We start from the raw sequence: 23176 nt of genomic DNA on the forward strand, positions 1-23176 counted from the left end.
CCCTTTGCTGCTTGACAGCATTGTGACACTTCCTGGCAAGTTACTCATGTGCGGTGACTTCAATCTTCATGTTGATATGCCACAGAGGAGAGACATTGTAAGGTTCAATAATCTTCTTCAGTCTCACGGTTTGCACAAGCATGTAAAGGAGCCCACCCACAGCAAAGGACATATTCTGGATCTAGTTATTACTAGAGACAATGAACTTGACATCACCGATATCACACTGGACCAGTCAGTTAAGTCGGATCACTTTGACGTTCTGTTCAACACGAACATCATTGCCCCCAGGTGAGAAATACAAGAACTGGTGTTCTGAAGATGGAAAACTATCAATATGCCTAGCTTCAAACAAGATCTCGACAATGTCCTGGTACATCATGGGAACAGATCCGCTGATGAAAGTGTTGATCTGTACAATGAGGCATTGAAGGAAACTTTGGATAAGCATGCACCACAGGTATCAAAGAAAGTTACAATACACCAAAATGCCGCTTGGTACAATGACAACATAACGCCAATGAAAAACAGAAACGCAGAAAACTAGAGCGACAAATGAGACAGACTGGACTTTCCATTCACAAACAGCTTTTCAATATCCAAAGGAATATGGTTACCTGTTTGATAGAGAAAACCAAGAGATGCTATTTTGTTGAGCAGTTAAATGGCGCTTCTAATGTTAAAGAAGTTTATCGACTTTCAAACAAGCTCTTGTTCAAGAAAACAGATAAAGTTCTACCAACCTTTGATGCACTGGATGAACTCGCAAAGTTTGCAAAGTACTTCAAAAAGAAAATTCAAGTTATAATGACATATTTGGAAAATCTCCAATCTGATACCTCGCCTGCATACAGCAAAGATATAGACTGTTGTGACTTTTCCCCACTGGCCTTTTTCGGTGATACAACTGAAAAAGAAGTGGGTGAATCATGTTCCCTAGACCCCGTGCCAACATGGTTCCTAAAGGAGTGCCTTGACTCTGTTGCTCCTATCCTGATGCACACAATGAACACATCTTTCTCAGAAGGATCAGTGCCACTGTCTATGAAGGAAGCTCTTGTCAGTCCACTCATAAAGAAGAGCCAGCTTGACTCTGAGATAATGAAGAACTACAGGCCGGTATCTAACCTGTCGTATTTCTCAAATCTCATGGAGCATGTTGTTGCATCAAGACTCAAAGAGCACATGGAATCAAACTGCTTGTTTGAAGTTATGCAATCTGCATATCGGCAAGGGCACAGCACCGAGACGGCGCTAGTTCGTGTGCAGAATGACTTATTGTGTGCTGTTGATTCTACAGGAGGAGCCATCCTAGTCTTACTGGACCTATCCGCTGCGTTTGACACGGTAGACCACAGCATCTTAATCTCCATCCTTGAACGTAGGATCAGGGTCACTGGTCTAGCGTTAAAGTGGATCAGGTCATACTTATCAAACCGACATCAGTCAGTGTGTATTAATGGAACAATTTCGGAGAAGGAAGAACTTCAATTTGGAGTGCCTCAAGGGTCAGTCCTCGGTCCGATTCTGTTTGTAATTTATACATCACCACTTGGAGACATAGCCCGATCACACAACCTTGCTTTTCACTTGTACGCAGATGATACCCAACTCTACCTAAGTTTCAAGCCTCTGCAGTCGTCATCCTACAATGCAGCATGTTTCGGCAATTCAAAATTGTATTGCTGATATCCAAAAATGGATGACCAGACATTTCCTGAAGCTGAATCAAGACAAAACAGAAATGCTCATTCTCTGTTCAAGTTCAACACGACAAAGGTTCTCTTCAATAACACTTGAAATTAATGAGTGTATCATTGAACCTACTGATCATGCTCGCAATCTTGGGGTGATATTTGACAGCACTATTAGCCTTGAAAAGCACGTCAATAAAATGTGCAAGAATGCCTACTATTTCATGCACAACATAGGCTTAATCAGGAAGTACATCAACCAGCAAACTGCTGCAACATTGATGCAAGCATATGTAGTATCTCGGTTGGACTATTGCAATGCTCTGCTGCAGGGGATTCCAGAATATCTTCTGAGCAAGTTACAGAGAGTCCAGAACTCAGCTGCTCGGGTTGTGACACTCACAAAGAAGACTGAGCATGTAACACCTGTTCTGATGACATTGCACTGGTTACCCATCCGACAACGTATCCATTACAAAATATTGGTATTGATGTTCAAAGCCTTGCACAACACGGCACCAGTTTATCTCTCAGACCTTGTGCAAGAATATCAACCAACACGCCATCTGAGGTCATCACAACAACACATGTGCCAGACTGTAGTCAGCCGGACCAAGACATTTGGTGAAAGGTCTTTTCAGGTTGTCGGCCCAGCTTTGTGGAACAAATTACCCCTCTCTCTTCGATCAGTACAGACATTCAATACTTTCAAATCCAGATTAAAAACTCATTTGTTCAGGATTTCATACAGAGTTCAGCAGCGCTCTTGAGCAGTCTTCTCAAGACGGGATATTAGCGCTATATAAATGTATATCAATGCAATCAATGCAATGCAATGCAGTGAACGTTCCCATCATTCTTCCAGTCTTTAATGGTATCTCTTTAACCAGTTTCAAGGCCACTCACCACTTTTCTGTAAATGGTCTGGTCTTTGGACACATCAACAACTTGGAAATGGAAGCCATCTACAAAGCCATTAAGCATTGGCAGATAGCTCCACAAAACACCAGTTTGCTTCAGGCTCATCATGTCCCTGGCTCTTCACCCGTGGAGTGGATCAACCATCCTGAGGCTTTTCAACTTTTCTTCACCTGGCTGTAAACACCCAATGTCGATCTGTTGCCATGGCAGGCAACCACCAACTGCAGTTTCTCTGGTTCTTGACCCAGCAGCCTGGCAGCAGTCCTCCTTCCCCCAAGTCCTCAGCAAAGCATCCCAGACCAAGCATCTGCTTTTGCTTTTGGCCGCACCTGTGATTTCCTGTCCTACTCCAGCTTGCAGTGAATCCCATTGTCCACCTACCAACGTAATCCAAATCCCAAAGTTTACAATCTTCATGTTTGGCAAAAGGATTTTCAACCAAGGCTCATCGCTCAACCACTTCTGCTTTGTATGATGACAAGTTGCATTAGTTTCACGCTTTTTGATCATCCTGTCAAATGAAACTAGCATTTAGGCCACTGTCCCCCAGGTGGTGGATTTCCTATTATTTCAGTTATTTCACCTTACTGGTTGTGACTCACCTCACTGTCATCAACACTGTTTTGAAAATTGCTCAGTGGCCTCTATTGGCCTCAGTACTCAGTTTTTGCAGATCAAACTACGAAAGAAGTTTTGCCCTCCATCTTTGGACCTTTTTGTAGTTTAACGCAACATATGTCAAATGCCATTTGATCCACTGGGGTCTTTTGAGAACTTTACCATCAAGACCTGCTTTCTGTTGGCTCTCACCACAAGTCAGTGAGCTTCATGCACTGGTGTTTTCCTACATCGTGTCCATGAACATATACATCTTGGTTTCTTCTGGGATTTTATCACCAGGCCCAGGCCAACCTGACTGGCAGTTTCTGCTGTTCTCTGAGATAGTCAGCCTCTAAAAAGACCAGGAACTTGCCCTCTGCCCTTTCCGGGGCCTATGCCAATATCTCCAAGTGCCAACACAACACAGCACCATCAGCACCACCTGTTCTTACCGGTTTCCAACTGTGTCGCTGCTGGGGTGTCCAGCAACACCATCTCACTTTGGCTTGGCACAGCTCAGTGATACTTACAGCTGACCTGCCACCTCCACTGACCCACAACCAACAAAGATTTAAGTCTTGTAGTCAACAGTGGCCATGCAAACATCTCCATCCAGACCATCTTGGAGGGTTGCTTCTGAGGTCATTAACTGTCTTCGCCAGCTATTACCTCAATGGAGTTTGTCTGCCCACTGGTCCTGGCCCAGCAGTTTGCTAACCCCCATTGTTAGTCAGTGTCCGTAACCTGAGACAGGAATAGTGGTGTCTTTTCAGGCTCACAACAGCAACATAGGCAACCACTGATGAGATTGGAACATGCCTTGTTTTTATTCCTGTATAAACAGCAACATAGGCAACCACTGATGAGATTGGAACATGCCTTGTTTTTATTCCTGTATAAACATTCTGGGATACTGGGAACTGTTCCATTGCGACTCAGTTAAGTAAAGATATTGTAACTCCCCATTCACGATCCAAATGCGAAATACACCTTGCATTTGCCTACTGCTGAGCCATGTCTTCTCTCTATTCAGACCACTGCTCTAATCCAACAGTGCTCAACCACCATCAAATCCCCCCGTTCTGATGAGAGTGCAGCTGCTGCCAGGAGAACTACTAGAGGGGTTCTTACCTGCAGTTTACGCAGTAACTCAATGTGAATGGCGCTTATACTGCAGTATTTGTGTCCCAAAACCGAATCAAACTTTTTTGCACTTTAACAGAAGTTGTCAAATCAAAAACTTCCACATGTGCAAATTTCTTTATTCACAGTTGAAGTGAGAGGATTTGTTGGCCGCCATTCTTCCATCTGAATGCTGTGTCTAGATCAATTTATTTTGTTACATGGACAACAGTGGGCAATTAAAGGGATGTGAAACCCCCATTTTTTTTAACTTGGAGAAAAAAAAGATAGATAATTGTAACTTCCCTTTTTTTAAATAAATCACAAGAGGGTAAGTTCATTCAAAAATGCATATGAATATTCATAGAAAAAAATGATCACTTATTCATTCAAATTTAAATCATTTGAGGCATTGAACTTGTTGTCTGGGCTGTAGTGTGTTTTAAATACCTCTGTTGTGGCATCTAAACCTCGATCATGTATTTTCTGCTTCTTTATCACTGCGCTTATAGATTTTATAATGCAACACACGACCGTCACCCTGACAGTCCCTCATGTATCATGACAATCGCACATGTATAACGAGCTGCTCACCAATCCAGAAGCCTCTCCTTATACCTGCACACTTCATACAAATCAGACCCGTGAAGGTCCAGGTTAGAATGAATCTTCAGTAACCCATGCTTGTCGTAAGAGGCGACTAACAGAATCAGGTGGTCAGGCTCACTGGTTTGGTTGACACATGTCATCGGTTCCCAATTGCGCAGATCGATGCTCATGCTGTTGATCACTGTAATGTCTGGTCCAGACTCGATTATTTACAGACCGCCGCCATATAGTTGGAATATTGCTGAGTGTGGCGTAAAACTAAACTCACTCACTCACTCATACAAATCATCATATGCAATCTCACTGTTAGACATTCCTGAACAGAAATACAAATTAGTGACAAGTAATGAAAGATGTCAATAGTGTCAAGTCCATGTAAAGTATGTGACGTGTTTGTGCACATGGCAATTTATGTCATATATTTACTGCCCTTAAGCAATACAAAGTTGACGCCACTTGAACATGGCCTCCATTTCTATCATAAAAACCCTCTGCCCCATAGGGGTGGAGTTTCAGACTATTATTTTAACGCCCAGTTTATTTTTAAGGTCCCTTTGGATAAAAAATGCCCAGACTTCAATTTGTTTCAACTCTCTCTGTCTTTCTGTTCAGCTAAGGTAGGGCTAAAGCACTGTGTAGCATCAGGTAAGTATGAAGTCATTGCATTTATTCCGAAATGCCCATTTAGTAACGAAACTAGTAACTAATACTAGATTTATGACTGATAAAATCCTTGGTTATGGAACCAGAGGTAAACCCCACTCCTACTTTTTAAATCCACACCCAGTAAAAACTATTCAATTCCTACCAAGGGTAAAACATTTTGGATCTGCCTCTGATCATTGATGATCGATTCTGAATATATATATACCTATGGAAATTAATTAAGCAACACATACTTCATAGACCTATTATTCTGGGAATTAAGAAAACAGAACATTTTTGCAATGTTATAGATGTAGTAGATTTAGAGGATTTATTAAAATTATCAAACAATATTTAACACTGTTTATTATTCTAAGAACATTAATTATATTACATCAGAACTACTGCCACCCTCCTCTCCATTCTCTGGTCTCTAGTGGATAGTTTCCAGTTTCCAGTTTGTAAAAAAGTGTTGTTGTTTTCTGCCTTGACAATATGAAGAGCTGGTGATGGACGATACTGCTATCTTGACAACTAGGTGTCAGTGACGATGACCTCTGTTTGATATTCTGAAGATAACTTTCATGTGATTATAGCCTAAATACTGGATTTATTGCAGTGTTGTAGTAGAGGTAGTATTCTAAGATTATTAACAATGATGTTTATTATTCCACCTAGTGTGGGTTCAAATCCTAGGTTTGCTTTATATGTTTCAAGGTGTGTTAACACCATACTCGGGCTCTGAGACCTGGATCAATTCAGACTCTCTTCCCACATTGAGCATGTTAGGCATGTTTTGTGGTGATAAATCCAACCCACTTTCTCACTCTTTTTACTGTACAGTAATTATGAACCTGTTTTCTAATGTTACCTATGACACAGTTGACTAAATGGTATGACCTATTGTGAATATTTTCCTAATTTATGCTTTAGTTTACTGAATTTTAACAATCTTGTTTTTGTTTGATCCAGGGTAAAGCTGTCAGGGAACAACAGCTGCTGAATCTCCATGCTCACCTCGTATCTGACTATGTAGCTCTTGACAGAAAGTGGATTGTACTATTTCCTGAGGGTGGATTCTTATACAAGCTGAAGGAGTCGAATAAGAAGTAAACATTTGTCACCATCATTTGTTCAGTCAGATATCTAAGTGTTTGCTTATTGTCCCCTGCCGCAACGCGGAACGGGGGACTATGTATTCAGCAGCGTCCTTATGTCCGTCCGTCCCGATTCTTGTTAGCGCGAAATCTCATGGACTAATTTACCCAATGTCTTCAAATTTGGTGACAGCCTACATTAGGGAATTACACAGACACCAGTCGATTTGGGTGACCTTGACCTTATCTTCAAGGTCACCATGACACTTTGACAACTTTTCACATGTAAATGTGATTTCTAATAAAACATTGCACCAATGTCTCCAATTATGTCAACAGCCTACATTGGGTGATTATGCAGACACGAGTCATTTCAGGATGACCTTGACCTTATTTCAAGGTCACATGACACTTTTCAAAATCTCACCTGTCTCAATACCCGGACCTGTTATGATAATGTGACTAATAGATTAAACAATGTAATATGTTATTTTTTCATGATTAAAAGGTGGTATTGTCTTTGAAGATTTATACATGATTTACAGTCACCTGTTATGAATATAATACTTGGTTAAGATATTGAAAAACTCGAAATTTTAGCTTCCTAGCTGAAGAATATATTGCCATCTCTTACAAATTTGATGTCAGGAATTAACATAACGGTTAACAGGGTAGGGTAGGGTAATAGGGGGTGGGGTACCTGGGTAGAAAATTTGGACCCATCCCGGTCCTAATACACACTGATACTGACAGTGGATATGTGCATCTGCGTCTATACATTCTATATTCCTGAAATATCTTCACAGTTAGGAGAAGATTCTGAGAAGTGACCATGACTAACAACTATTTAAATTACATTTGTGACGTTATTTCATTGTCTGCTCACTCCATTACTTTTCAGGAATGGAGCGATGTGTACCAGTTTCAAATTAAAGACTTCATTTTGTCATTTTGACATTTAATTTTGATAACAGAAATATTCCCAATACTTTGAATGTAATTTAAGTAGGGTAATATCCTCGTAACTCTCCATTCCTTATATCACACAAAAGATAATCTTCTATGTGGCCAAAAGATAAAAAAACAGTAAATATGTTATATTTCATTCTTCGTTTGCGGCGGGGGACATTGCCATGTCAGTGGCAAACACTTGTTTATTTGTCACTGTTTGACTGTTGATGCTTCTGTATTCTCATCCAAGGACAATGTCAGACAAGGCTTATTTTTAAACTTATAATATCCTATCTCACGACTTGCACCTCTCTCTCTTACTTTGACACTGAGTGGAATGACTGGAAACTTCTTCCTTAGGCCTCCTTGTCTATTCGCCCGTGTACTCCATGGCATGCTGCTCCCCTTATCGGACAGCTACCTGGTTCCATCTGAGTGTGCAGCACGCTCCACTACCTGCCCACATGACTACCTCTGAGTGATCATTCTCTTTCATGTTGCACCTCTGTGTGGACGCTATAACACTTTGAGTTCTATGATTGCATTTTGCTATGGGAAATCTAATCCTTCCTCGAAGCAACGCAAGTTCTGTGCTCAATGCAAAACAATCTTTTAAACATTGGACCCTCACTTTTCATGTGTGGACTGTATCGGTCAATGTACATGGGAAATGCGATGTGAGAAGTGTTCCAGCTTGTCTGCAGAGGATTTAAGGTACATAAACGTTCATGTGCACATCATTTGTCAGATAGAGCTACGAATGCCTCATCGGATCACGATCTATCACTTAGCAAGAAATCCTGCACCGATCGTCCAGTCTTGATTCATCGTCGAATGAAGTCCCCGCCCTCTGATGCAGAGGATTTTTGGACGCTTTGTCGGACTCGTACCTGTCTGATCACCTTCGGAAATTATTAGGGACGCATCCTTCACCTAGGTCGATCCATTCTAGGGTTGTGGTGGTTGAACATCTCCCTACAACGTCTACTACTACACAGGATCTGCGTTCCATGCTTTCAGCATCCTGATCTTCAATACCGCCTCAGTTATCAGTGGAACCTGGCCAGTCATCCATCTTCCTCCCTCACCGAATCGGAAGGATTACGTACACTTCTCCCAGTCAAGATCAACATTCATGGAACTGTCAGCATTCACCTAATCATCTGTTCCTCGGACCTAGCGTACCCTACTTGTGTCTGGGATGCTTCCCAAGACACTCAACCCACATCGAACCTCGTCTTCGTTCTTATGGTTCGGACTATGCCAACCGCCTTTAACATGTAGGAATTGTTTGGAGGATTTGACACACATGATCGCTTGGTTCGACGACCACCTACAGCTACCAAGAGCAAGATACCAGATGATCTATTTTCTACATTTAACATGAAGTATCGGGACTTGTGATCACTGGTTTTTACATCCTCACTGAGGATCGTGAACTTGCATCAAGATACGGCCAAATTTATCGAACTTTCCCAGCTTTAAACATGATCTTAGTATTCAGGGCATTTGTGATGTGCTGAATTCCTCACCATGGAGTGGCATGCTGTAAGCACGACAATCTGTCTTGTTTTCTTCGGATTACCCAACGGCCTGTAAAGTGCTAGAAGATTTTAGTCACATGACTTATCCCACCTGGTACCCTTTTTCTGCTGGTTGAACAGAGGTATAGCTATGTCAGTAGCGCAGTCATCTAAGAGAGCAAGCAGCCTGTGTATATTACATCTTATTTACCAATCAAATGTGCGATTGAATGTTTACATCTTATGGTGACATGATTTGCAGATGAAAAACTAATGCAATGGGGCTTCATCTGAGGAATGGCGGAAGAAGCAGGATGGATTTAGATATATGCTGTTCCAACATGTATGCATTCAAATCACTACACTCAAGTTGGAGGCAAGAATGGACTAATTGGCAACAAAATTTACCAAAATGTAGGTCAAAATAATATCGGTTTGATATAAGAGCAAAGGTGGGGAAGAAGTGGCCTATCTAGACCAGAATCTCCCACTTTTGATATAAGAGCAAGGGTGGGGAAGAAGTAGCCTAGCTAGGCCAGAATCTGCCGCCTTTTCATAGAAAACAGAACAAAATATCCTCGTTTTATCAGTGGGGAAACTTTGGCCTGGGGGGGAGGGGGGACTTTAGCCTAGGCCAAAACTTCCTCGGGAAAGTTTGGCCCAGGCCAGATTCTCCCCGGGGAAAGTTTAGACCGGGGAAGAAATGGCCTACTAACCTGCTACACGGGTAAGAGTGATTGTGTCAGGATTTGTCAGCTGGCCGAAGAGAGACAGCTTACCAAGGGTTTCAAACAGAGAAAGTTTCGATTTTGGCTAGGGTTACTCGGTTTTCTACATTAGCCCAGTTCAGAGGCCACTGCAGCTATGTCCAGACGATCCCCAGGCAGCGATCTACTACTCCATCAACTCCATCTGGCGGACTATGACTTTGTTTGGCGAACCAAAACGTTCCTAAGATCGCAGATCGTACAAACTTCATCACTCCGTTTACAATGTGAACGTTCCTGTAGATTAACTGACAATCTCAATTCGCCGAACCTACTACATTGAGCACTCCATCAGTACTGTCATGGTAGCTTGACTAATTGAACGTTCCTATTTCACGAGATATCCCTTTGTCAGTGGTACGAGTTGCTTGGCCTCCTCACCTCAGCTCAAGCCTTCACTTACAGATGTCAACTTTAGGCCAACAACCCCAAGGCACTAATCCACCTCCTCACTTCTGGATGGTGTCGATCAACCTACTATGCACTATCATGAAGAAGGGAGACTTCCTCATCAGCTTCGATCTTCAGGACGCCTACCTTCACGTCCTAATACATCCAGAGCACCGGAAGTACCCTCGCTTTGTGTTCAACAGGAACCATTACCAGTGGAAGGTCCTACCATTTGGAATTTCCACGGCCCCGTGGCTTTTTAACCATATTACCAAGCTGATCACAATCTTCCTCCACTTATAAGGGATCACCTTCGAAAGCTACATAGATGATTGCATCCAGGCGCAACAGGACCCAGTCGTACTCCTTCGCCAACTGCAGTTCACCACCACACTTCTCCAGCAGTTAGGGTGGCTGCTGAACGTCGCTAAATAGAACTAATACTGACCCAGAGACTCCAATTCAACGTGCGCTGTTCGACACCCATCTGGGGATGATGTTCATTCCTTAGGACTGGTGGATCAAGATCCAGCGAGGCATTCCTCCAGTCTTAGCACCTTACGTCTGTAGCAGGAGCTGCTGGGCCTTCTGACGTCAGCTCAAGCCCTAACATACAGAGACCAGCTCCAGCTTCGGCCGACGTAGAAATCCCGTATCTCCAGGCCGACAACTCCAAAGAGCTGATTCGCCTTCCAGAACCGCTTCGTCCAGTCCTTCAGTGGTGGCTTCACAAAAGGAATGTTGCGCCAGAGTCTCTATGCTACCCTTTGCACCAATTCATCATTTGTTCATCGATGCATCCCTCACAGGTTGGGGAGCTCACTTTCTTGAACATCAAGTGGCCAGGCTATGGTCATCCGCCGAACAGGTCCTTCCCATAAATGAGCTGGAATTCAATTCAGTAAATCTAGCCATCTCGCATTGGGCAATGGATTTTCGATCAACCAGCCTGCTGATCCAGTTGGACAACTCAACCGTGGTTTGGTACATAAACCATCTAGGCTTGACAGGCTTGGTGATTCTGCTACTGTGGGTGATCAGATTCTTCCATCCCATTGACTCACTCAACATCGTAGTCAGAGCCAGACACATTCCCGGGAGTAAAAAATATGATCGCCTATGCCTTGTCTCAATCCAACAACCCGTCTCCAACAGAGTTTTCTCAGATTTTCCAGATCTGCCCGTTATGACGGCCCCAAATAGACCTGTTAGTCACAATGTTCAACAACCAACTTCTGAAGTTTGTATCATCGATCCCAGATCCTTTGGCATGGGATTTCGCAGTGCTGGAAATATCTTGGGAGGGCATCAACATGTACATGTACGCGTTCCCCCCTTCAGCTCTACTACCCTAAGTACTTCAGAAGCTGATGGCGACCGTCAAGATTCGTCTACTTTTGGTAGCGCCCTTTTGGCCAGCGAAGAGTTGGTTTGTCGACCTAAGAAGCCTGGCAGAGCCAAACCCAGTACCACTTCCCGACCATGACGCCCTGCTTCTTCATCTCCATTCAGACCTGCATTACAGGTCCCCCTCGGACCCTTCATTTGCACATTTGGTGCATCTCCAGAGGTCACTCATAGCTAAGGGCCATTCACGCCAGGTAGCCTCAGCTATCACTTCAGCTCACCCTATGTCAACTCATTCCCTGTACGATGACAAGTGGAAAAAGGTTGAAGATTATTTTACGGTTAGGGTTATTCCGTCCCCCACTTCCACTTCTACTCAGGTCGTTGCTGAGTTACTTCACCACCTCCGTGCTACCAAGAAACTCGAGGATACTACACTGGATACTTATCTAGTTGCCATCAACTCGGTTTTGGCTACTACTACGGGTACCAAGGTTTCCACCGTTCCCGAGCTTAAGTACTTGTTATGCTCCTTCAAGCTCACTGACCAGTCCAGGAAGTTTTGACCTCTGACCTGGGATCTGTCCGTCGTTTCTGGAAATTGTGAACCTCTGGAAGACGAGGAGTTTGAACAGATTACATTTAAGACTTTCTTCCGGGTAGCCTTGGCTACTGCAGCTCGTATATCAGAGCTTCACACGCTTGACATCTATCATGTGAAGTTCGAGCAGAAGAAACTTGGCAAGGTCTTCCTGGGTCTACGTTGGGACTTCGTCGCGAACAAGCAGTTGCCAGGACAACCAGATAGAATATTTACCATCCTTCCATTGTCCACTATCCTCAGGCCTGATGATCACGAAGACTTGACTCTCTGCCCTCTCAGGGCATTGCACATTTTCCTTGCTGCCTCATAGGGCGATCAACGGCTGCGGAAGCAGTTCTTCATCCCCTTTGCGACTGCTTCAAGAGCTGAGGTTTCTCGGACCACCTTGTCCTTTTGGATGTGTGCCACCATCCTACGGGCATACACATTTGCAGGTTTACCACCTCCGGGCTGCCTCCAATCCTCATGAGACTCGTGCACTAGCCTGGACTATGGCCCTCCACTGCAACTGTACCCTGTCATCCATTATGGAAGGTTGCTTCTGGCGCTCTGATACAGTCATCTCTTCACATTATCTGCTAGACCTGTCTGTCACGGATGTCCAAGGCTTACATCAGTTTGGACCCCTTGTATTGGCACAGCAGCTGACATTAGCCCAGCAACACAGATGAGGGACAGTTCCGTGTTTGGTTTCTGGTTCCTTGTATTTCCTGAATAAAGTCTGAACTTTATGTTAATCTTTGTTCTTGTTTCTTGTGGGATTAAGAATTAGTTCACTTGGTTTCAACGCTAAGGCATTGTATTACTGCCATTGAACGTGGCTGGAATGTTAACCCATCTGTGATGTCATCTTTTTATGCAGCATTTATTCAGAGTATTTTAACATTTTCCTTCCACTGTTGGTACGGGTCTCTCTCAGTTCATCTCAAAACTAAAATATACAAAATTGTTAACACTGCAAGTAAAATCGCTTGAGTCAGATTGAATGTTTATCATCATTACATGAGCGGCAAATCATGAATCAAGCTGTCAAAATTATATCTGACCGTAACTTCGGAATACAACCTCCTCCCTTCAGGCCGCCGCTACAAAGTTCCAATTGTGAAAACTAGGAGAGCCTGTACATCCTTTATTCCAAGTACCATATCTCTTTTAAACAAATGTGAAGATATTTAAATCAATGAATTTATGTAAATATGTTTTGTATCTCTCTGATGTGTCAGTAGATCTGCTGATGTAACACAAATTCTTGAAAAGGGATTAAAGTATTATTCTATTCTGTTCTGTTCTGTAGACTTTAGGTACAGTCTTGTACTGCGATGTGGAAGTATTCGACCTCTTTTTCTAACTGACCACTACTCTACAGAGCAATTACGTCGGTGAAGCGAGTCTTTCCCGAATTCCAGTGGATTTCGTTGCGTTCTAGCTCCTAAGTTGCCAGGCACATCCTTTGATAAAGCTTATGCTTGCCGATTCAGTTTTTCTTTGACCCTCTACGTGATGGTGTCTGTGGGGACAGTTTAGAAGCAGGGGCTGCCCAGATTCTTGTCTTTAGACATTAATTACAGGGATAATCGTGGCGAAGCGAGGCATGCTTGCTTAGTTGCTTCCCTTTATGTATGCGAAGGTTGTGGCCGAATACCACATCACTTGGGTGTGCCCATCTCCATGGAAGTCGTTGTGCTTAGTAGGTCAAGGGGTTCAGGAGAACCCATCACAATCATAGGAGTTGTGTGCATGCGTAACAGGCCTCCCTTGTGCATCGCTATCTATGGTTGTCTTCAGTCTCTACATTGTTACTGTTTGCTCTGTCTGACACAGGGTTATCTGCATCCCTCCGTCCAACCGTGGGATAAGTGCAAGTCATGAGATAGGATAAGTTTATACCCCCTGTCCTCCCCAACGTTGGCTCCAAGAACGAGAATGATCACTCAGAGGTAGTTACGTGGGCAGGTAGGGGAACGTGCTGCAAACTCTGATGGAACCAGGTATCTGTCAGATAAGGGGGCAGCATGCCATGGAGTACACGGGCGAATGGACAAGGAGGCCTAAGGAAGAAGTTTCCAGTCATTCCACTCAGTGTCAAAGTAAGAGAGAGAGGTGCAAGTCGTGAGATAGGATAAGTATATAAATATACAATTTATATGAAAATTTCAATTTGGGGCCTTCAGGAATGTCAAATTTTAGAGTTAACTGAATGTTAGTAGGAAAATTATCTGACATGTTCCAGTGGCTGATAATAGCCTTTTGTCTTTCTTATGTTAATGTGTTGGAGTAGTATAGACAATGATGGTACAGGACCAGGCCCCTCCCAAGAGCTCAACTTAAAAAATTGAGCCCTTGGGAGGCCCTAATCCCGTACCATCATTGTCTATACTACCACTGAGTTGCATGCAAAATTTGACGAAAATCGGTCAAATAGTTTCTGAAATATTGACTTTTAAGTGAGCATGGGGGAAAAATCAAGGCCTTTGATTCACACACACACACAATGATGACAATTATCATACAGTGGGCGATCGAAAGGGACTGTGTCATGAGGTACGATCATCAACTCCTCTCTGACGAATGCTCTCGGCGGCCCGTCTTTCAAGTAGTACAAGTTCAGTTCGCCGTCTTTGATGTCGACCAGGTCTACGTTGTACGTTTTCATGGACCATGTCGGATCGGTGGCGCGTTTTCTGCTGTCTCCCTCGTATTCTCCCGGCTGGTACAAGTACCTAACGCTGACCCGGTCCGGTAATGTTTTCTCCATTTTATTGCCGCTGACGACGATGATTAAACAGATTTCATTTTGATGGCTTCGACGGGTCTCTTGCCCACGAGTCTGGTGACTTCGTTGTTGGTGGCATCCACCACTTGAGGTAAGCGTACGACCCATTCCGTGTTTCTGTTTTTGGGATCCATTAAATCCTGCGAGTACTGGTGCGAGAACAGGCGTTCGGCTAAGGTGCGATTGAATCATGAGAGTGCCCCCAATTCAGCTGAGCTCAGCTGATACCACCAACGAAACACACGGAAGTTGCAAGGAACCCACTGAGGCAACGGTGGGATACAAACACACAATGCATAGCTGCGCAAACTACACATCATAAGTCAGCACCTCAACCGATCACGCTACCGGGGACTTGTTAGATGCATGTCATTTTAACGGGTCTATCCTGAGATTGCATCATCCTCCTAAACTGGGCTCCATCTATAGAAACGCAAAGGATGTCTTGAACCCGTCTTATAAGCTGAGCGCACCAGACTTCTAGAAACAGTTTATCACAAATTCTACTTCAGCTTCAAATATTTCAGAAACTATTCGACCGATTTTCGTCAAATTTTGCCTGCAACTCAGTAGTAGTATATTACAATGATGGTACGGGATTAGGGCCTTCCCAAGGGCTCAATTTTTTAAAACTGAGCCCTTGGGAGGGGCCTGGTCCCGTACCATCATTGTCTATACTACTGTTGGACTTATCACATGACCAAATGCATGAGTATTGCTAAACTGGGTTATAAAGATTTTTATAACTAAGAAGAAAACCAAAGTGTGAGCAAGTGTGCGAAGATGAATTCTATTCTGTATCTTTGTACTGGTATCATCTACATCTAATAAAGTAAATTTGGTTAAAAGACTTTCTAATTTTACACTATCAGAAAAATGCTTCCTGAAAACCTCTTAGTGGGGAGTGACCCAGTTGTCTAAGAAGCCACAATTTGCTGTGCAGAGTTAAGTAACTTGATCATGTGGATTCTAATTCTGGTTCAACCTGCTCATGTTTATCAGCATCATACCCATGCTCAAAGTTTTCACCAAAATGAGTGGTAAACATCTGATACCTGCATTACTTCTGGGTTTCCTCCCTCATTTAGCTGACATGCAATAATATAACTGGAATACTGTTGAAAACAACATTTTAACTCACTCACTCACTAGAAACTTTTCGAAGGTAACTATTCATTAGCAGTTGTAATATACTATCCACAGCTACTGTGCATTGTTAAAATGCTGTCTAAATTTGGAAATATAACAACAATGAAACATTTCCATTGAACTTCTATTTGAGAAATACAGTTCGTCTACCACCATGTATAGTGTAATAAAGCACACTTTCGCCCTGAACTATTATAACGTTAAAGCAGTCAGACGCAAGCGTTATAATAGTTCAGTGCTTTAATGTTATAATAGTTCAGGGCGAAAGTGTGCTTTATTACATGATACATGGTGGTAGAGTGAACTGTATTTCTCTTCTAAGATGCCAAATTTAATACTTTCTAAGGATAATTACAATTAATCTAAGGCAGAAAACAAACGACAGTGTCGGTGACCTAAATTAAGAATCCTCGTACAGGGCTAACTGGCGCGCTGTTCTATTTTATTATAGAAAAAACAAATGATAAACAGTTTTGATGACGGTTTACGTTTGGATGAAATATCTTCTCTAAATTATTTTAATTACATCTTAACGTAAACCATAAGGGGCAATATGAACGTCGCATTGCTATTACCAACGTTTAGATCAGTATGTCCAGATGAAGCTGACTTGTCAAGCGAAATGCCACGATTGCATTGTGGGAATGTAAACATTGCGAACGTTACCGTGTCGCTGTAAAACTGAGACATTTTATCTGTCAGAAAACATAAATGTAATGTTTCCACAGTGATGTTAGCTGAGTGAAGCCATTGCAAACCAAGAAACAGAATGCAAAGGTGTAGTTTACTGTTGGAAGTTGTACGAGGCGATGACAACTGACATGCATCGTGACGTCGGTTACATTGTGACGTAATGCAAAATGTTCGATTACGAGAGGCAGACTAGAATGGTGCAGTGACGCCAATGCATTGTGACGTAATGCAAAAAGTGCACTTTATCGTCTGATAAAGTGCTGTCGTCGCCTTTGATCTTTCACCCGAAGCATCTTAGAAAGATGGATACTGAGATCATAAGAAGATGAAAGAACAGCATTTTTATTGTCCATGACATTGACAATACCAGTCCAAATTCAAAGTCAAGCAACAATGTCACAAACTCAGTAATGGGTATATCCACCATGTGCAGTGAGAACAGCAGTGCATCTGTCAGTCTATCAAATGGCCTTGAAATGGGTATGGAATGCTTGTGCAATGGTTGCCATATTCTCTTCAATTCTGCTGCCAATTCACTAACATTATCAGATACATTTTGAATACTTCATAGATATCATTCCATATCATCCCACACATTCTCCATGAGGGCGATATCCGGTGAATTTACAGGACAAGGCAGTACTTGAACACTGTGCTGTTGAAGAAGAGCCTTAGCAATCCTAGCCATGTGGGGATGAGCATTATCCGGTTGGAATGTCATGACCTTGAAGAAACAGAATTGACACCTGTCCGAGAATTTGATGTCTGTAACCCACACCTGTCAAATTGCTGTAAACAACAACTAAGGAGGATCTCTGACATGCACTTATCCCACCCAAAATCATCACAGAACCATTCCAAAACGATTCCTCTCCTTGACAAAGGCTTGAGCAAATCTCTCCCTGAAAGGTCTGTTGACATGTTGATGTCTGTTACTACAGGAAATGTTAAATCTGGACTTGTCTGTGAAAACAACAGTTCTCCACCTCTGACAGTGTAGTGGTCACTGCATTCTGGAACCTGTGCTGGAGATCAGTCATCCATATCTATCTGTTCTGTGTTGATATCTTGGCATGTGGACTTAATGCACATGGGCAATTGGCAACTTCTGTTGACTTTCTCAATCGTCAGATGGCCATCCTGCTGTTTGCCACACACGCCCCCACTGTTGCCTTATCTCATGTGCTTGATAGCCAGCACCAGCTTTGTGTGCCTGCTCAGCACGGTCTCACATAGATCTGTGCCAAGTTTGAATTTCTTCTCCACTCCCTCAGCACCAAAGTGGAGTGTCACCAGATCCTGTGCCTTAATGAGAGATATTCTGTAAAGAATCTTGCCTTTACCGCACTGACAAGGGATATAATGAATCATCCCTTGAAAGAACATTGATTTCAGCAGACTTGTGGACCATCTCCCAGTCGCTACTTCACCTTTAATTTGCAAATTTAGCAAAGACTCGAAGTTGAATATCTATCAAGTCTGACTTGCAATTAAATCTGTCATTGATGTCTCCTGAGTGAAAGATCAGCATAACCATGGTGTAATGAAGTCCTGTGGTGACCGACTTGGCATGAGCCTATTCCTACCATAGACATAACAGACTGTTCAACATGTTCCACTTCTCTTTTGAGCAATGTTTTAGCATATGCTTTGACTCAATCAAGGAAATTGAAATTGTTGGTGGTTCCTAAAATTTGAAATATTGCTAGACATTTGCAGTTTGTAACTTAAGTAATAATAATAATGCTAATTTTTGTGCCTAGAATCCAACATGATGCTGCTCTCTGGCGTTACTTTTTACCCTGACGGAATTGTACTTTTAAAGCTGCTGCTAAGCGCTTTGCGCAACCGTATAGGTCCGTACATCTGCTTCTCAGGTACCCATTGAACAGCTGGGTGGACTGAGTGCAATGTGGACGAAGTGCCTTGCCCAGGGACACAACACAGTATGGGACCCAGGTCACAAATTTTGGTGTCTCCACCGGGATTCGAACCCTTTGGCATGTAGTTGTAGTTGGTGATGGTTATAACTTATAAGTTGTATTTTTTATTGCAGTAGTTTAAATGTTGACATTGATTTGACCTTTGCACTTGAGTTATGTTTTCGTTCTTTAACATTGTTCTCTAGCCATGTAAACATCACCTTAAAAAGCTCTACACAGATGAAGCTCAAAACAAGGGGTTTAAGTCTTCTGTTTGTGCTTATTGACATCATTCTTCTATATTCAGCTCACCTGAATGTCAAGTGACCTCATACAATTCCAGGTTGTCAGTTGTGTGATCATCTGTCAATTCCACAACATCTTGCCTGAAACTATATGGAGTTTAAACTTTGGTGTTACAAAGAGTACTCACAGAATATTCTGTGTAGCTGTCTTAACCCCCTTGATGCCGAGTTTTTTTTCAGGCGCACATTTTCATACGGTTTGAAAAGTGAACGTTGTGCGAGAATTGCGCTCGCGTGGTCCTGGATCTACGTATGGCTATAAAATTACACAGAAATGTAGAATATTAAATTTCCTATCCGTTGGTATAAATATAAGTGCAACTACCTTAACGGTTTGAGAAATAGACACTGCTAAATGTTGTCCAAAGTTTGTTATGCGTTAAAAAACAGTAAATTTATCCGCTTTTTATCGTGCACCGATAAAAGCACTGTGCTTCGAATTTTTTAATGTGGCATCTTTACGGGAAGTATGAGCGAAGAAAATACAGCCTGATATCTGAACGACATAAGTGTATATGAATTGGGTTTATGTGCTTGTGCATAACATTATACGCTCAACATTAAAAATGACTCGCAATAAATGTCAAAAATGGATTTTCTTCTATGACGTCAAACGACGACAAAGAGGTCATACACGTATAATGATAAGGGGGCATAACTCCATTATGCGTAACACTAGGTCAATGTAACTCAGAACACCTGGAGAGAATTTGTTGTGGATACGGACGCTATATTTTCGTTATTTTATGTTCATGGTGAACCAAACTATTTCAATTCAAAGTTCCCCAATGTGAGCGGATGCAGTTTGGTAGTTTCACAATTTACAAGAAAAATGACAACGTATTAGAGGTGAAAGCGAGTAATAGCGATTTGGATGGCCCTATCCGATATATAAGTTAGTTCTTAGATTCCCATATTCTCCTGTTTGTGTAGATGTAATTTGACTAATTTTGCATCGTTATTACCAGAATACTAGCCATATCTTCAAATGTAATGAAATTGCTGAAAATAATACAACATTTTAGTTGACGTCATTGCTTGTTTAATGCATTTTGCGACGTCGGAAAAAGATGACATTGGTATGCTGATTAGTATATATCTCACCTAATTTCCATTAATTGTATAAAAGGTCTCGGCTTCTACGTCAGAATTTAACACTCTTTAGACAAAACATAAAATGACTGATTTTTCCACTTAAATAGTGTCCTGAATATATCAATATTTAGACGGTTTGACAGCATATCTTATTGTGAACAACACGAGCACCTGTTTGGCATCAATTTAATGTAAATAAAAATAATATTTCACAACACCCGAATATTTTGTTTGGGATAAGAATTTGTTTGTGTATGATTATGTAGCTATTTCTCTTCATCGTATGCAATGAAAGATGCAAAAAGATAGCTTTTTATATATGGAACTATATATTAGAATATGGATGTAAGATTTGTCCGAATTAACACATGAGATGGTATATATATTTTTCAACAATTTTCCTATAAATGTAGTTAGAGTTTGATATCCTGTCATCACAATGTTATTTAATTGAATATGAATTGATTATATTATCGAAAACAATGATAGAGAATCATAAAACTTTTCCAACAAACGCGCACCTGGCCAATCAATATGCATCATTCTTTTGTCTATAAAACAACACAAAATTATGCAATGAACAAGACAATTCCTTTAAATATGTGTGCATATACATTTCATACCATATATAAGTCATTTTCATTAATATTATCAGTTTTACATATAAGGTTGAATTAAATCACCGTTCATTAACCTGTTCATATGGAATTGCAATATTAGTCCAAATAAATTGAATATTTTACATCATAGGAACTAAAGTAGTTGCAGTTATGGCTACGTTTGATCTTCTAACACTTGTGTAAAGGTTTGGAATATGGTGTATTGCACTAAATATGTCAATTTCTTATGTAAATATGATTCACACAATCAAAAACTTTCAAAGAATAAAACACCGTAAACCCTATATGCACGTATGATATGATATTGAACAAGGCTAAATGTAGATACTGAAGTCAGTTTCATGAAAAAGTATCTGAACTATATGCAAAATATACACCATAATACTGACAGTGTAATCAGAAGGATTGGGCGATTGTGTTTACTCTTGTTCAACCGACCTTCACCTCAAAGAAATTGCCTAATATGTAGAACAATGTTGACGTATGACATCACTACCGCTGACCGATTTCTTACAAAATGGCGGCTTTGCTGACAAGGGTACACAGGATTTTGCAAGGACCCTTCCATTGATTCAGGGATCAATTGTACATAAATATGAGATGTAAGTACTCAGAATGATTCTAACTATCTGTGTATTGTTATGTGTTTTTATCGTTTTCATTATAAGTAAGAGAAAAAGCCAGAAATGCAGATAATTACCGTTGTCGTTCTGCATGATTTTGTGTCAGTCATGGCGCACGCTGCATGGAAACTTTGACAATTTCTTATGAATTATCAAATCATTGCATTGTATCTATTTATAATTTCCTATTGCTTGCTACGATACTCTTTCCATGCATATTCCAAATTCATTGAGCCATTGCAAGCAATGAATAGACAGATAAATGTTGAAAACTTTCAGTGTAAAATCGGAATTTGTCTTTGTTTACATTTCAGACAAGCAGTCTTTCAAGCACAGCGTTTGTTTTCACACCCAATGTTTCATCTCATTTTATCTAGACAGTTGGTATTGGTGACACAGACCAGTTGCAATTTGATTCTAAAATGTATGTGAAATTCATTGATGCATTTTTCGAAGCTGAATATGAAATATCCTTGATGTAATAGGCATCTCAATACCGGCCTTCGCGAAACGTGATTTTGTAAACACTATCCAATATGGCAGAAAGCGCTCTACGGCGTTCGTGTAAGTGCATTTTCGAAAACATCCCAACCGATTCTAGATTCATCGGCAACGTTTCAGAATTATAATTAGCGATTTCATGTAAAACTGATATCAGTGATCATGAATATGTTACTTTTGAAATTCAGTACTCCCAGTAATTATCCAATTTTCACATTTCAAAACATACAGCAAATAACGCTGTGAATCGCGATTTCGTACTGTGTCAAAAATAGCGACATTTTCGATGAAGCCTATTTTGAAAGGTCATTTTCAGCACTTGAGCTTTGTCTAAAATAATAGTGGATGGTATCAAGAAACAGGAAATTTCCCGCAGAATTCGAAACTGTGAAGTGTATTTGTGTGCGTGGGATATTTTGATTTTTATTGGACTTGAAATTGAGGGTTGAAGGGGAAGGACATATATGTCCCTGTGGCATCCAGGGGGAGATGCTATCAATTTTGGATTGAAAATTCTTCTGATTTCATGACCGCTTCACTGCGTAAGTATACAACACTGCCACATCAGCTTGACCACCAACATGGCTAATATCAACACAACAGACGTGATGGAAATGCTGATAAAACATTTACTAAAACTCGAAAAATACAATTATTATATGATTTTTCCTCCACAATTATTAGGGAACCTCACTATCATATAACCTTCTATAATAAAAATATTTAAACTCAATTACAATACACAGCCCCAAACATAAACAAACAATATCTAACATGTAAATCAGAAAGCCTTGTAAATTTCATCCCTGTCTATACAAAATGTGCAGCAAATCCTTACTAAACATTTACCTACCTGGTAAATGGTATATTTGTTTCCGTTTAGAATCATAAGAATGGGAAATTTGCAAGATAAGGGTCAGGCGAAACACGGAAAGACTTCTGCCCGTATCCCCCCTAAATTTTAATGATGAGGAAGCATTTCTTTGAGTGGCATTTTTAGAATTGGATATGTCTTTCAGTATGTTCGGATACAATTATAGAAACATGTTAACACTCATCCTCATCAGATGAGGAATATATATTCAGGTCATATGATTTGATTAGAATGAAATTTCAGGAGGGATACAGGCGGAAGCCTTTCCCGAAAGACAAAATTTATGCCACTCACACTCCATCATGTCCCGTTGCATCGTTCAAAAAATACATGTAAAAACTTGAATCACCA

The 23176-nt window shown here is 41.3% G+C and overlaps 1 protein-coding gene across 2 annotated transcripts in view; it reads left to right on the forward strand.

Moving 5' to 3' along the window:
- The window catches only part of LOC124256276 (acyl-CoA:lysophosphatidylglycerol acyltransferase 1-like), a 189402-nt gene that overhangs the window by 70317 nt on the left and 95909 nt on the right, over nucleotides 1–23176 (forward strand). For both annotated transcript variants that reach the window (XM_046690251.1, XM_046690257.1), the window contains exon 4: nucleotides 6564–6700. In XM_046690251.1, coding sequence (XP_046546207.1) covers nucleotides 6564–6700 — 137 coding nt within the window. The remainder of the gene's footprint in view (nucleotides 1–6563; nucleotides 6701–23176) is intronic.

The sequence above is a fragment of the Haliotis rubra genome, unplaced genomic scaffold (assembly GCF_003918875.1).
Source record: "Haliotis rubra isolate DU_JTF1 unplaced genomic scaffold, ASM391887v1 Scf116, whole genome shotgun sequence".
Lineage (NCBI taxonomy): Eukaryota > Metazoa > Mollusca > Gastropoda > Lepetellida > Haliotidae > Haliotis > Haliotis rubra.